Raw genomic sequence first — 16,258 nt, forward strand, 5'->3', positions numbered from 1 at the left:
ATAATCACAAGCTACTGCAAGGAAATTTTATGAGCTTGACAGATTTCAGTTACCCAGGAAGTGATCCAGACAGTACCTACAAAACCTCATTTTTTTGCAGAATTGTCCATGTTCTTCTATAACCAGCAATGATGAATATTTTATTTTCACCTATTAAAAAATATGGCTTCCTTAACAACCATTGTTGCTTGTATTGGGATGGTATACAGCTCCGTGCTGAAGGGCTGTTGTGTTGAGGCCAAGGGTATATTTCCTTAGGAAACGCTGAGTTGGAGCCATTCCTCATACAAAATCAGTATTCATTTCTTCATATAATTAAAGAACAGTCTCTGTGTGCTTTTGCTCTCCCTGAAGCTGCTGCATATTTTCCAGTTAGCTGGGCTGGACTGGGTCCTTGTCTTAGAAGGCAAGCAAAGCAGTCCCAGCTCATCATAGAACTAAGCCAGACTAGGCCACATGCACTGAGAACTGCACGGTTTTCTGCTGGTCACACAGCAAGGGTCTGAATCTCACAGACCCCTTCCCCCTTCCAGTCCTGATTTCTATGATAGTTGGAGTTTTTTGTACTTGGTCAACCTGCCATCTAGTTATGTGCACAAAACAGATTAGTACTTGGGCAAAGCGTGCAAGAAACAGTACGCTATTGGTGCCAACAGAGGTAGCTGATGGCAGGTCAAAAGGAGGGAAGGTGCTGAAGCTTTTGCTTTCCTTTGAAGTAATATCAGTGAAGCACTATTGAGAGTTGCTTTCAAATATCACCTTAGCCATTGGAAGCTATTGAAACAAGCAGAAAGACTTTCACTGACCTAAGGAAGAGTTTGGCAGGTGTCTAGGTCCCTAATGTAGGACTTGGACACATGGGAACTATAGGGTGTTGTTGGAGTTGAGCATAGGTTGCAGTGCTACCCTGAATAATCATGTTTTTCTGAACTTGGGCCTTACTGAGTAAAAATATGCTTGTGCATGTATAGTTTTGTTTATAGGTGACCTAAGAGACTGAAAGCTGTCAGTCTGACACAACTTTCCATGCAGATTCTCATTGGCTGTTTCAGGTAGTATCTGCTACACTCTCTGGCATATGAAAGATTCATGTTATTAGAAACAGCTGCCTTGGTATAATTGTGGGGTTTCCCAGCCAAAATGAATCTAGACAGTGCCTGTAAGATTCTCATCAGTCTTACTCTAGGAAGCACCAGAACAGGTCCCTGATCTGTTTCTGCTGCAGCCCTTAATGTATATATGAAAGAGTGCTTTATTGGAAGGATTATCTTGCAATTCTATGGGCTGAGGTGATAATGTGGGAAAACGCAGCTGATTAGGACATTCAATTTATGCACCAAAAAACTGCACTCAAGGCTGAGGTGTGATGCAGAGCTGTGTAGCCTGGAGCTTTTCAGTAGACTGATGGTAAGGGATTGCTGCATGCATATGTTGCTGCACCTTAGTAAAAGTTCATCTTTCCAAGGAGCAACCCCACATGCCTTTTGGGCAGTAATTAGGAGGCACTTTAATTCTGCCTAGCCATTAGGCAAATGATGCAAGGACAGGAAGACCTTGCCCTGTCTCATACCAGTCTGTGCATGAGGGCTAGGTGGAATAGAGTTCCAGGCTACAGCTTCTCTGATGGCAAAGATGGTTTAAGAAGTTTCACCCTGGTTCTTACTTTGTTCTCTCTGTTGTGCCAGTGCTGTGGTTAATGTGGCCACAATGGGAACTGGATCAGCAATCCAATTAAAAACAAACAGACTGAAAAGAAATATAACCAAAAAAAATCCAATTTTTTCTTTTAGGGGGAGGAGAGACTTTTATTTTTGTTTTTTTTTTTTTTAATTTTGGTAATCTAATTTACAAAATGTGCCCTCTCCCCCTGCACCTTCTTCCAGCAATTTAATTGGTACAGCTGCAGGCAGGAGATGATGGAGTATTGCACTGGGCAGGAATGACCACCTGAGGAAAGGGGAACATCTTCAAGTAGCTTTGCTGATGAAGAATATGTTGGTGTAACTACACCTGTGGTGACTAACTTTCCATCTATCTCCACTCATTGTTTGGAACCAGCAAGAAGCTTCCCAAAGCCTACAGGTTCTGTAATTACTATTATTATTATTATATCAAGGGAGGTAATCCTCCTCCTCTACTCAGCCCTCATGAGGCTGCATCTGGAGTATTGTGTCCAGTTTTGGGCTCCCCAATACAAGAGAGACATGGAGCTACTGGAGTGAGTCCAGCAAAGGGCTACTAAGATGATTAATGGACTGGAGCATCTCTCCTATGAGGAAAGGCTGAGAGAGCTGGGCCTGTTCAGCCTGGAGAAGAGAAGACTTAGGGGAGATCTTATCAACGTGTGTAAGTACCTGAAGGGAGGGTGTAAAGAGGATGGAGCCAGACTCTTCTCAGTGGTGCCCAGCGATAGGATGAGAGGCAGTTGGCACAAATTGAAACACAGGAAGGTCCGTCTGAACATGAGGAAAAACTTCTTGACTGTGAGGGTGACAGAGCACTGGAAGAAGTTGCCCAGAGAGGTTGTGGAGTCTCCTTCTCTGGAGATATTTAAAAGCTGTCTGGACAGGGTCCTGTGCAATGTGCTCTAGGTGACCCTGCTTGAGCAGGGGTGTTGGACTAGTTGATCTCCAGAGGTTCCTTCCAACCTCAGCCATTCTGTGATTCTGTGATCATTATCCCTCATTCATGCACTTTGCATGAAGAATCTTAAACTGGACACCAAGAAAGATCAGTTTCTGAATGGGGATAGCAGTTCTTGTATTTCTAGGTGTGGATTTAAGCTATATGGTGGAAATGAGAGAAATAAATCTGACCCTTCCCAGCAGAAGGCCATTTATGCAAGACAGGGTTCCAGTATTTATGCCAATTAGTAACTGGAACAGCTAAGTAACTGGAACCTCAGACAGATTGATCACCAAACCACTGTTTCCCCATATATAGTATGGGGAGAAATCTAACTTGGTCATCTCTGTAAAGCACATTTAGATTTTTAATTGAAAAGTGTAGCATGTTCTTTCTAAAAGGGTGTGTGTCCTGTGAAATGGTCCTGGTTCAGTTTAACTAGTGCAATCTGCGTAGTGACAAGGCCTCAACTTCTGTGTCATTTCAGAGTAGGAAGGAGCTCAGCACTTGCACAGTCAAAATGGGTATGTCAGAGCAGAACTGAAGATGTGGTGATGCTGATCGCTTCATTGTCATATTTTTTAGGGATCTAATTGTTTTTATAATTTTTCAGAAGTACTGGCTCAGCTCACTTTGAGTCTTCATCGCAAAATCTTTTTTTAGGGACTCCATGAGCACAGGGAATCTTTTCATGGAAGGTTAAAAGTTAAAACTGAGCAAATTTGAGCATGGAGTAAATGATCAGAGTGATGAAACTTTCTTCTCACAATTGAATATGAAATTCTCTGGCATGTGTAACTGTACTATGGGAACTCAAACCTGACTATTCAGCACTGTGGTTCTGCTGTGGCTGGGAAGAGATGTCCAGATATGATTGGCCAATGGCCCATGTTTGCATGTGATTTTCTGTGGTCTGTTTCATGCAAAGTGATCCCAGGATGATGATCATAGTGATGTATTTAAGTTCTTATATTGTCTTCTGAATACGTTTCTCTGGATTCAGCATTGGCCATTTAAGGAGAAATTAGGTTGTTAAGAAGCCTGAAAGGAACCTGATCAGAGTGAACTTTGTCATTATTAATATCGTTTAGAGAGTTGTCTTTAGTGCCTGACACACAGTCAACATGCTGCTCTTGAGAATGTCCATTGTTGTCAGGGCCACTGGCCAGATGGATTTGCCATTGTTGCAGTCCAGATAAATGGGAAAAATAAGACACCATTTCTTGCTCAGTATACTTAGTTTGTGCGTATCAACAAAAATTGAAGACTGCTGGTAAAGAGCAAACTGCAGCGTTCAGAGAATAATGGTGGAGGAGCAAGGGTGGAGGGAAGTGGAAAGGTTGAGAGATAGGAATGAATAGGAAAATGGTTATTGTAGAATTTCTGTTGGCTTCCGGGATAGTTTCAGCTGTGGTAATGGAATTAATAGTAAAAGTAGGCACTGAAACAGAGAGGGAGGGAAGGATTAAGCCTGTGGAAGAATCTTGAGTGCTGAACATCAGCACTGTATGATATACATGGTATACCAAGAAAGAGAAGGAGCTATAGGAGAGAGAGAAGCCAAATTTTAAAGCTCCATAGACAAGTTCCCTAAAAAAGAGATTTTAAGGGTGAAAACAAGCATGCTAAGTAATCAAGAAAGATGTGACATTAGTGATAGCCAAAAGCCAAGGAAGATAAGAAGGGACGAAGGGAACCCAAGCCAGAGAAGGAAAGGGTGTTGATGGCATATCTTCTTGCCTGGAAAAAGCTGGGATGGAAAACAGGGAGGCTAACAGAAGCTCCTCACCAAGGTTTTGGTAAGAAAAGGAAGATGGTTTGTGAGGGAGGGAAAGTCTAATAAAGATGGCATTAAAGGAAGGAAGGAAGATATCAGTAAGAGCCAAGTGTCTGGGTATCTTGCTGAGAAGACAGGATTAGCCAGCAGAAGGACAAAAAGTTTTTGACAAATTCCCTGTTTGTGGAAAAGGTGATGCTCAGGAGGGCATTAGTGTAGTTGGGAGGAGGAAGCAGTGGAATGAGACTGATGAAAAGTAAAGTTGCGCAGCTAAGTATGGGCAGACCCTGTGACAGTTTAGCTCATATTGTGCATGCACTCATGAACATAACACACACTGCTTTTGTCTTAAGTGTCATTCTAGGGGAATCTAAGACTTGCTCTGCAGTTAATTTTGATTTGTGTGCATAGAGAAGCATTAACATTTGGTGGACAGCTGGATATCCTTAACTTCCCTTTTGTGTCTAGATTTATTTGTCATGCTGTGTCCACTGCATGCAGTCCGTTATGTTATGTATATGTTGATTGTAGCAAACAGTTAACTGTATGCATAGCAAGTTCAGGAGACAGTGATGTCCCGGGAGCTATCATTAAGTGATACAAACAGATTGAAATAATGGTTAAGATAGCTCCATGGACCTTGCTTCAGTTAACCTTTCACTGGGTACAGCTGGATTTTTGCTTCTATAGATCTCTTATCTTTGCTGCACTTCATAGGTAGGTGCATACATTTCCTTTGGGAAGACAGCAGTTATCTCTATCAAGAAGCAATACTTTCACACAGTTTCCCACTGGAAAGATTTTGCAGAAATCACTATGAGTTCTTAGCTCTTATCCATCTAGAAGAGAGGCTTTTGGTTCTTCCATCCATCTCTGTCAACAGATGTGCTAGGATAAGACAATTCCCAGGCTTAAAAAGAAGCTTTATCTGCCTCTTGTACAAGCAGTATTATACCATTACTAGCAGAGAGCCAACACGAAGCTGTGAAGTAGGATTTGGAAATGTCTTCTATGGCTCTGGGAATTTCCTCAATTTCTCCTGCTCCCCCTCCGCCCCCCTTGGAGGGAGATACTTCTCTCCTGTTACATAGGAATAAGCACAGGTGTAGAATGCAGAATCTAAAAGCCTCTGCACCTCTGTGAACAACACTTTTCTGATAACTGCTGAATGCAAAATTTTGCAATTCAGTGTGAGAGGGGGTGGGAGTGGAACTGATGCCCTTAAAAGTTTGTCTGTTAGGAGTATGAGTAAAGAACATGAGATCTCTCGCTTTCCTCCTCTTTTTTTTCATAACGTGCCTCCAAGGGGAAGGCTTCAGGGAGGATAAAGGGCTTTTGGGTGTTGGGCTGCAGTTGGTATGTTGGCTAAAGCTTCATGAAACCTAATGCTCAGTTTCAACAGAAGAATCACAACTGTTGGCAGGTTCTGGCGACCATGGCAGGCCTCAAGAGGAGTTATTCTAAGAACACAACATATGATCAGATTACTGAGGGACGCTTTACATGGTCCTAAAAAATGAACCATCTGACAGCTTATGACAGCTCTGTCTGTTCCAGCTGAGAGAGGAGTGCTAGCTTTTGCTTACCCTGTAACCAGGGTTATGAAACAAAGGAAGTGCTTTCCATAGTCTGTGAACCAACAGACTGCCAGCAGTCTAATGTCTGCATACATCTAACTTCTAATAAGGAAAACAAAAGACATACAGGACTTGCTTCTTTTGCAGTTTTGAATTTTTGTAATTTAATACCTTCCTGCTGGGAGATTGCTAGGCTTGGCGATTTGCATAGTTCTGTCTTTGGTAACTGTGATGATAATGTCTTTGTGAGGTGACCTGTTTTTGCTACCAGTATCTTTATTCCCCTTCTCCTCAGTCTTCTCCAGTGAAGAACATGACATGAAAGAGCTTTGTAATTTTTGCTGATACTGTTATGGGCAAAATGGTCTTAATTTGAGGAATTTCACTCTATTGAATTTGTTGCCAATTAACATAAACTTTTATTTCCTGATTTAGGTACTGAGAAAAACAAGAAGAAAAACAATTAAACCCTTGGGGAAACACCTTTCCTCCCCCTTCCCCAGCTTCAGTTTCAGTCCACCATCTCTCTCCCTCCCCCCTTCCTAGTCTCAGCTTCCCTTGTTTTTGCCATGTATTACACTCAGTCCCTCCCAATTCCTTTAGCTGAGGCAATGCACTGCACAGGAGGTTGGGTCAGCTCGTAAGATGATTTCTTTCTGCTGCTCCTTGCTTCTTACTTTTTTCTTCCACTGCTCCTTGTTTCTTACTGCTCCTATGCTCTGGTGCGGTTTCTCCACAGGCTGCAGTCACTTTGGGTGTGTACCTGCTGCAGCATAGGTCCTCTACAGGCCGCAGTCCTTTCAGGGTGAACTCACTCCTGCGTGGCTTATCCATGGGCTGCAGTCCCTTCAAGGGTGTGCCTGCTTGGGCATGAGTTCCTTCATGGGCCACAGTACCTTTGGGGGTGTTCCTGCCCCAGCGTGGGTTCTCCACAGGCTACAATCCCTTCAGAGGTGTACCTGCTGTGGCATGGGTTGTCCACAGGCAATAGTCCGCTCAGGGGCCTACCTCCTCTGGTATGGAGTGCCTCCTTTCAAGAGTGTGTCTCCAGCTATGTCTCCCCTATTGTCTCCTTCCATGTGTCTTCCCCATTTCTCCTTCCTTTTCTCCAAACACATCTCTCTGTATATTTCCTCCCATGTTCCTCCCTGCCTTTTGTATATCTTCCTGTGTCTTCTCATGTTTTTCCTTTTTGCGTCCCCTTTTGTGTGTCCTCATGTGTCTCCTTTTGTGTCTCTTCATGTGAGTCCTCACATATGTCCTTCTGTGTGTCCACCTGTGTCTTCTGTCCCTAGTGGCTACTACCCTTTCCTAAATATGTTTGAGCAGACGTGACATGTACTCCTGAGTGGTTGAAGTTTTGGCATACAATGGGTTGTTTTTAATCTGTTTTTGAACTAGCTGTAGCTGGCACAGGACAGTTCATGGCCTCTTCCCACACAGATCATCCCTGCAGCCCTCTGCTACCAAAACCCTGATATTTATGCCCAGTTCAGACAGTTGCGAGGGATTGTGCTCTCTCTGTATAATTCCCTGACTTTCTTGGAATCACAACAAAGCTAAACCTGTCCCATAACACTTAAAATATTTAGTTGAGAATCTATTAAAATTTAGTTCTGATGCAAGGATGATCCATCCTCAGCCAGTGTCTGAAAAGCTTCCACGCGTTCAGATTGTTGGTATAGCCCAATTTACCACCTATTAAAGTTTGTCTGCCTGAAATTTTACTCATCCAGTTCTTCTCAGGGCTAGTTTTTCATTGACTCGTTCTGTCTCCCCCAAAGGAAGTTTCTCTTGGTGCAGATACACATTCCTTCTTTATAGATAATAGGGTTTGAGCACCTTATTTTGTCTTCCTCATTTCCCACCTCTGATGTGTGTCAAACTGTGTCCTTCTGAAACTCTGGATTATGTCAGCATCTATGGTAGCCATGCATTTTCCCCATCACTTCTGTTGTTTCTTACCTTGTGAATCTGATCCATGTCCAACAGATGGAGGCTTTGGAAAGCCATAAATACTATTCTGGGCACTAGAAGAAAGTGGTGCAGATGTGTCTCATAAGCAATTGGTCTCAGCTTTGTAAAAATGGTTACATTAGTTGTCAAAACAGCCAGGTGGAAGGTAGCATAACAGCATCTGGTCCCATCTTACTGTCCTGGGCACGTGACGGTGCTATGCTGGAACTGTGGGAACTGAAGAGGTCAGAGTGCTACATGCTGGGCATTGTGTTTCTGGCACAGAAATAGTTCTTAATTTGTGTATAGAGGAGTTGGAGTTGTCCTCTCTTTTCAGCTGTGAAACTGATTCTTCTCCCAGGGGAGCAAGGAGAGCTTCTGTAATGACATCATTAGGAAAAGATTAAGATCTGTGAGTGTAAAATGCTTTCCCATCCTTAACTGTGCTTTGGTTACATTTCATGAACATGGCATAAATGCAATCATGAATGTTTACATTCTGTTTCTGAAACAGATGGAATTAGGGGTTTTGCTAGACCTTCCATAAAGGCTTGGGTGGTCAATCTCTAGCACTGAGTCCTTCTTTGCATTCAGTTTATTCAGAGGTTGAGTTAAATAAGGGTTTAAAATAAAAACTAGTGACAACTCTTTCATGGAATATTAAACCATCTGAATAAAAATCGCCCCTTTCTTCAGTGCTTGCTTTCTTGATTTCTGTGATGTTTTCATGTACAAGTTCTCCATTCACTCCTTAAGTATTTCATAGAAAATAATGTGTTTTTTTTTAACATTTCCTTTTAAAGAAAAGGAGAAAAATCAGACCTTTGTTATAAATAAGCTTTACAAGAGTTGCGGCTTTGTTTCCCAGTCTATTCCTTCTCTATTCCTTAAACAGTTGCAGACATATAAGATTTCTCACAGCCTTGCACTTCCCACTCCGACTTCTTCTGAAGGTACCGTGTCACCACTAGTGTGGTCAACACAGATGTATTTTTTGCAAAGCTTGGTCTTTCTCTCACATTTCCTGCCTTGAATCAGCCTAGACATCAGATGCGCAACTGCTGCTTTTCTATTTCTGCTCTTTATTCCTCCATCACGCTCTTGCTGTTCAAAAGAAGGGAAGAGAATCTGGATATCTGGTCAGACTTGGCACATGGGAGTTTATGGAACCTGCATAGTCTGCCTCATGTCTTGGTATACACTCTCAAGTAGTTTTATAGTGCTAGCTGTGAATCAGAGTCTAGGCTTTATTCTCCTGTTCGCTGCTGAAGTTGTCGGTAGCTCAGCCTTCTCTTGTCTGCTTTTCTTTCTGATTTTAATTTCTGGACCTCGGTCTTCTCCGGTCTTCTGCTCTTGTTCCAAGCAATTTCAAATTCTGTACCAGTGACCTCCTAGCTTTACGTTTCATTATTCATTTCATTCATGGTTCTGTTACTGCAATTTCCCTCATCTGTCACCATGACCATCTTTTGTTTGCATCTCTTCACTGGCCTTTTCTTCTCTCTCACACTGACAAGCAGCACATAGAGCTGCTTGTCTTCATTTCCCTGGGCCCTGAACGGCCTAATCTCACTTTGGCATCTCTTACAATCGAGATGTAAAACCTTCAGTGACCACTTGTTTTCTGTTCAAACAAGCATTCCTTCATCTTTCCCAGCCTGTGCCCCACTTTCCTGTTTATGGGAGCTCCCCATAATATGGGAGCTCCCCATTAACTTCCACAAAGCTAAGCTTCCTTCTCTATATCTCTTTGAAGAATGCTCCTTTTCTGTAATGGCTACAAGAGCCTGAAAACACTTCATTCATGGTGTTATGTCACACTGATAAATACCATCTAACTATTTCCATGTACTTCTGCATTGTTTTTTGTTGTTTATTTTCCTGTAGTTAGATTCTGAGTGCTTTAGGACAAGGAGCTTTCTTTTTTGTTCTCTGTACTGATGGTCTTGATCCGTGCTTACAGCTTCTATACACCATGGTAATACAAGTATTAAACAAAGCATTTAATTCCCCTTTTTACTGATCATTTTAAGCTATACAGATGCAAGTTGGGAAATACAACTTGCAGCCCAAAGTTCTGCTTCTAAAACTGTGGCCTCTACAACGTGAACTGAATGAGGATCTTCCTGAGATAGAAGATAGTGTGAGAGCATGTTATCTCTCTGCTGACCTCTATGATATAAAGTTCCATTATGCATCTTTTGCCTGTGGTCATAGCTCTCTGAACTTGTGTTTGCATTATTTCTCTGTTCCAGGCCGAAACGAGCTGATTGCCCGCTATATTAAGCTGAGAACAGGGAAAACACGCACAAGGAAACAGGTAAGTGTAAAGTTTCCTCTGTGAACATTAGCTGCTTTGTGCCATTCCACATGGAGAGGGCTTGTGAGAACAAATTCCTTTGCTGCTCACTTGCTATTAGCTTCTGGCTTTCTTCGAAAGAGATTGTTGTGCTGAGCTGGCTAATAAGAGTGGTGGGCAGAGTCAGCTCACAAATTCTACAATTGGACTGTGACGCTCATCCCTCCCAATCACATCACGACACACAATGTTTTCTGCTGCTAAGCAGTGTGCAATTTTATTTGTCTGGTCTACAAATGAGCATTTCTGTGACCATCAGTGTGTAAGTATGGCCTTCTATATCAAGGTTCTTTCTTCAGCCCAGATGGATGGACAGCAATGGTGATTTTCAAAACACTTGGCATAAAGGAATTTCTATGTGATTTGGGAATGACAGTCAAGACAATGCTGGGAAATTCCTGAGTAACCTGGACCTGCTTTGAGTAGGAGGTTGACTGTATGGCCTCCATAGGTCCTTCTACTTAAATTATTCTATGATTCTGTGATGCATTTCAGCCCAGACTAGATATAGAGAAGTTCTGAGGGTCACTGTATAATGGCTAGGGATGCAGAACATGTGTTTCCCTTCTCCTAAGAGGAGGCTAAATTGAGGAGCAAAGAGATCAGAACTCTTAACCCCCAGAATTAAGGGTGGGTTCTGCAGTTTTAGAGAGGTCTCTGGATTGATAAAGCCATTTGAATGAAAGAGGCCTTAAATGGTCCATTTCTGCTTCTCCCCCATCTCACTTCATGACAGTTAATTTATGTTCAGAGAAGCATCTCACTGCTATCTCAAACAAACTAAAAAAGAAGGAGAAAATCCTAAATAATTACCTATTGCTCAAGGTGCCCAAAGTATGTTGTTTACTTCTGCAAGTGCTACCAACTACTTCTCTGGAATAAAGATGGATTTTGTCTTTCAATGCAGGTATCTAGTCATATCCAGGTCCTGGCAAGGCGAAAAGCTCGAGAGATCCAAGCTAAGCTCAAGGTATGATGTGTATCCTTTAACATATCTTTCAAGCCCCCCCAGTCAGACATTCGCTCATCCTTTCCCTCCTTGAATGGCCTCGATAAAGGGTGAGATCAGCCACAAACTCTAGTAAGCTGGGAAGGAAAAGGTACTTCTCAGGAAGTGTTGTGCAAACATTTGTATTGTTGAGGCTCTGTGACGTCTGAGGCAATTCTATTTAAAGAATAAAGAAACAATACCTTTAGTTTTGATGTGTCTTATATTTTGCCTCTAGTTTATGCTGCTGTCGTCCAGGTCTGAGAGTCCCTGGGGAATAAGGGAGAAGTGTTTACTTGAAAAGGAGGGGGGTTATGGAATGTTGGTGAATGACCCAGCGGCTGGGTATCCTCATTAGTATTGTTACTTGAGAAGGAGGGGGTTATGGTTACAAATGCTGGCCAGTACTTCAGTCCCTTACGTTGTGGTAGCCTTGGGAAAGTGTAGTCTTACAGTTACTGCAGCACTAGTTCCACCTCTACTACTGGTAGTGCTGTGGACTTGTCTGCAAGAAATAGTGTCCTGAGTTGGCATAACCACTGCGAGGAAGTAACAAAGCTGTCTGGCATCTTCTCAGGGAAAATGGTGCCAGCTGAGTTGACTTTGCCCTTTGATTAATTCAGACTTGATTTGAAGAGGCCTGGGTTGATCAGAAGAAACATGGCTGAGTTCTGCCCACTTGCTTAAGTAAACCTCAGTGTTTTTCTTTCCACAGGAAGAGCTCGGAGAACAAGCTAATGAACTGATAGCTCTTGACATTTATTTTCACTCAGATTTGAAGCAGGAAAATGGTTTATATGCTCAGACTGAATTGATGTAAATGTCAAGAAGGTCAAGCTTATGGGTGACAATTGCACAAGAGGGTTCTCCCTGCTAGAATGTGAGCTGTCCAGAAAGGGCCTGTTGAGCAAGAAGAGAGGTCCAATCCTTGTTCTGTGCCATCAAGACAGACAGGGAAGTAAGGTACACACTGACCTTCCCTATTTGATATGCCAATAAGTGATCAGGAGGGAATCGTGTTTCCTTCCCTGTATGAAGCACATTCTCCCTGATCTTTTATGCTTTGGATGATAATGATAGTCTTGACAGACCAGTCCAGCCCTGACTGTTAAGTGGACAGTTTCTAGAAGGTGCTTCTTCTTGGCTATCTGGGCCGTTTCTCTGTTGGCCTCATGAGGAGTGGACTGTCTGTGAGTGAACTGTTGGCACTCAATCCTGACCAGTGCTGAATTGCATGCATCTCTGTTGTGAGCAGTGATTATCTCCAAGAGTCATGACTGTATCCCCCCATCCCATTCCTGGCTCCATTTTAGAAAACAGTGCTGTGTCTGTAATTAGCCTGTTGTGTTTCCAGCTGCTCTGATAAGGGAAAGAAGTTACAAATTACAACTGTCTAATTCAGTGCTTCTAGGTAGGGCTGCCTAAGCCTGAAGCCTGTGGTGCCGTTAAGTGGTCAATTCAGGTGGAGGCCTGCTTGAGTGACAAGTTCGAGCAAGTAGGAAACAACAACTGCCCAGGGCATTAAAAGACTTGGTGCTGCTTATATCTGTAACCTTGATTCCATTCCTTGCGTGTCACAGCTGTGGGATTTGGCATGATTGAAAAGCCAGCCAGCCGAGCCAGTTTCCACTTAGCACACAGGAGCAAGCCTTTTTTGTTCTCAGGGAATGAAGGTGTTTCAGGGAGCTCCATGGAGCCATCGGTTGTTCTCCTTTTACACTACTTCGGGCCATGCTGTGAGCTCTACTCAGCTGCTTGCAGTGAACCATTCCTCAGTACCAGACTGTTCCTTTCTGCCTGCAGAGGCAAGTCTGTAGCACTGATTCAACTCATTTACTTCTTTGCTTTCCCTAGTCATTTTCATAGAGCAAGGAAATGAAATCACAAAAGCTGCTGCCCTTCTTCCAAGTTCTTGCTGAGAGCTGTGTGTTCTTCTATCACTGTTCATTTTCCATGCCAAGTATACATTTTCATGTTTACATCCTAGAGATAAGAGCTGCCACGTTATGACTTATTAGAGCAATTAATGTAGTACTATTTTCTCAACATGAACTGGGGTGTCTTCCATAAGTGTGCATATTGCCTATAACAGAGATAGGGAAGTAGGGTAAAGCTTGAAGAAAAATATGTCCCCAGATGTCAGTAGTTTTCAATGTCCTATGTGGTTAATAGATGTCACCTGTACTAAGGGAAAAAGAGGGAATTTGGGGGGGAGGGGGTTCTTCCAGTGTGTTTTGAGAAGGACAAAACAGTAAACAAAAAATGCAAATATTTTAATAAGACTTTTTGTTGCTTCATTTTCGGTTTATTATTTAAGCATCAATTGCATGGGTTTTTTGTACTAGAAATGCAAAAGACAAATGAATACAGAACTATTAGCTGAAAGAGAAAGGAGATGTCTTTGATGAAGACGTGTTTTTTTTCCAGCAGCCTGTCAGGCATTTAAGCGAAACAGAAAAACAGAACAGGAGATGATAGTTAAAATCTTTTCTCTGCTCCATAAACTCAGGTAGACAAAACATTATTTTCTAGTAAGAAAGTAAGGAGAGAAAAAAAACCTTTTTCGGTACTGGCAGCTGGGAAATGGTCCTTATATGTGTCATGAAAAAAAAAAGTGAAAAGAATGCTTACCCTTTAAAAATGTTGCAGGTAAGCTTTAAAGTATTCCCCACAGCATCATTTAAACTGGATTCTGAAAAACTTTCCCTTAGCTTTGGAGAGGCTTAGGAATGTTCTCAGCAATTAAAATGTTTCCCTTCCATACACTTGAATGGTACTAACAGGAGTCACAGATGTAAAGAAGATGATATCCAAGTTGTGGCCATTTCTATAGATCATTCCACTTATAAATTATCATTTATTATTGAGCTTTTTTTATACTTCCTCTAAATGTTTTTCTCTTACATGCAACAGAATCCCTAGGATTTAAACTTAGAAAACCTCAGAGAAAGTGGGGGTGGTAAAGCGAATGGAGACCTAACAGTGAGAACTTACTGCAGTTACTAAAATCAGCAGGCTAAATGAATGCAAGCAGGAGATGAGAGTTGCTGAAAAAGAAAAGAGCTTACCTCTTTCAACAACTTCTCTAAGCCAGGGAACTCACCTGTGGCATTGCCATTACAATTATAATTACAATGTCACAGTTAAAAGTAGAGTCTCTGAAGGATAAAGATTAGTTTTAGGAGTAGGAAGAAAGGCAGTACGTGGGGAAGTTCTTCTGCTTGCCCTTTTCTTGGTAGAAGAAATGAAGAATGCTTTTAGTTTTAAACATACATTAGACCCCCTAGTTGTTGCACTGTGTCATTGCTTCTAAAAAACGTGTGCAATTCCACAGCCATGTTAAAATACAAAAAAGAATGTCCTAATATGTGTGCCCTGGGAGATTGCCTGTCTCCCCAGGGATGGGACTAAAATGATCAACTCTGAGACTAGTGCAATCCCAAACTGAGGTTGTATTTTTGCAGTCATGATGACAAACTCCTTCTGTTTTAATAATGAGGTTGTTTTTAGTGTCTTTTTGATGATCAAGCATCTTTCCCATTGAATGTTCTTACCAGTGATTAAAACACAGGAATAAACACAGGAATGGTCCCAGCATTTCAGAAAGGAAGATCAGTCATATCTGAAGCTGCAGGAATGGGCAAGAGACTTTAGCTTTGAAGAATTCTTAGGATTGTTGTAAATCTGCTGTCCTGGTTTTCAGAAATGCTTGTCTCCTACAAAGAAGGGGGTGAGAAATCCTGGTTATGCAGTATTAGACCAGGAAATGTATTTATCATTATAATCATTCTGTTTTTTCTCTTTCTCCTCTTGCCCATAGGATCAGGCAGCTAAAGATAAAGCCATGCAAAGTATGGCTACAATGTCATCTGCCCAGATTATCTCCGCAACGGCCTTCCATAGTAAAATGGCCTTGCCCGGTCTCCCACGACCAGCCTACCCTGCTGTTTCTGGGGTGAGTGAATCAGAGACTGGGAGGTGTTGGGCAGAGGAGACTCGAATATTTGAAAGGGTATTGGGACCTGTTTAGGAACATCCTGGGGACATATCAAAAAGAATGAGGCCAAAAGACACTATCTTTGTAGAGCAAATTTGTCATGTGGCTGCAATAGTTTGCATCTGATTCTCTGCTCACATGTAAAACAATAGATTTTCACTGTATGCTTTTTCTAAAATGACACAAGTGAGAGAAGAATGAGATCCTTTGGGTTTTCAACTGTCTGAAATATTTTTAGATCTCTGTATCCCTCTCTCAGTCCACAATCTTGCTGGATAAAACTGTTTGGGCCATCCTGACCCTTTCCCAAGTTCACCATTGGAACAGTATGCTCCTGAGTATGTAGATCACAAATTGATGGCCGTTGTATAAAACCTTTAAGAGAGGAAGGCCTGTCAGCATGCCCTAACCTTGAAGCTGGGCCTAGTCAGCTTTGCTGAACATTGATTTCTGCCAAACTACTCCTGTGAGGTTCTCCTGGGGAAAATGCTCCCTCCAAGAGGGGAAGCATCATAAAGGTTCTGGAGACTTAGGTACAGGATGCATGCACAGTATTTAACATTAAAACTGCTATTGGGTCAGTCACTTGCGTGTCACTACTATTAGTGTATAGAAAGAAAGCTGAGACCAGTCAGCACCCCCACAGGGATGAAACCAGGAAGACAGAAAGGGAAGATATAGCTAATCTGCTCTTTTCAAAGCCTGGGAGCTTGCAGTTTTCCTCAAACAGAAGTAAGCCTTGCTTTCATCTCTAGCCTGAGGGTGGTGACTTTTGTCTGTATGTTGTTCTCTTGCAGTTTTGGCAAGGAGCTTTGCCAGGCCAAGTCAGATCTTCCCAAGAGTGAGTATTCCTTCCCCTGAGCATTTGAAGCAGGTGTTTCTGCTACTCCCTGTATGCTTCCTGAGGAATACTGTTAGCTTATTCAAGATTTAGGAAATGCTAAGATAAAGTAGTCCTTGTTCTCAGACAGACAGATTC

At 42.2% G+C, this 16,258-nt stretch overlaps 1 protein-coding gene across 1 annotated transcript in view; it reads left to right on the forward strand.

Moving 5' to 3' along the window:
* Positions 1–16,258, forward strand: part of TEAD4 (TEA domain transcription factor 4) — a 54,993-nt gene that overhangs the window by 22,904 nt on the left and 15,831 nt on the right. Inside the window, exons 3-6 of the mRNA XM_013956250.1 lie at positions 10,191–10,255; positions 11,202–11,264; positions 15,103–15,237; positions 16,077–16,120. Coding sequence (XP_013811704.1) covers positions 10,191–10,255; positions 11,202–11,264; positions 15,103–15,237; positions 16,077–16,120 — 307 coding nt within the window. The remainder of the gene's footprint in view (positions 1–10,190; positions 10,256–11,201; positions 11,265–15,102; positions 15,238–16,076; positions 16,121–16,258) is intronic.

This window comes from Apteryx mantelli, chromosome 1 (assembly GCF_036417845.1).
Source record: "Apteryx mantelli isolate bAptMan1 chromosome 1, bAptMan1.hap1, whole genome shotgun sequence".
Lineage (NCBI taxonomy): Eukaryota > Metazoa > Chordata > Aves > Apterygiformes > Apterygidae > Apteryx > Apteryx mantelli.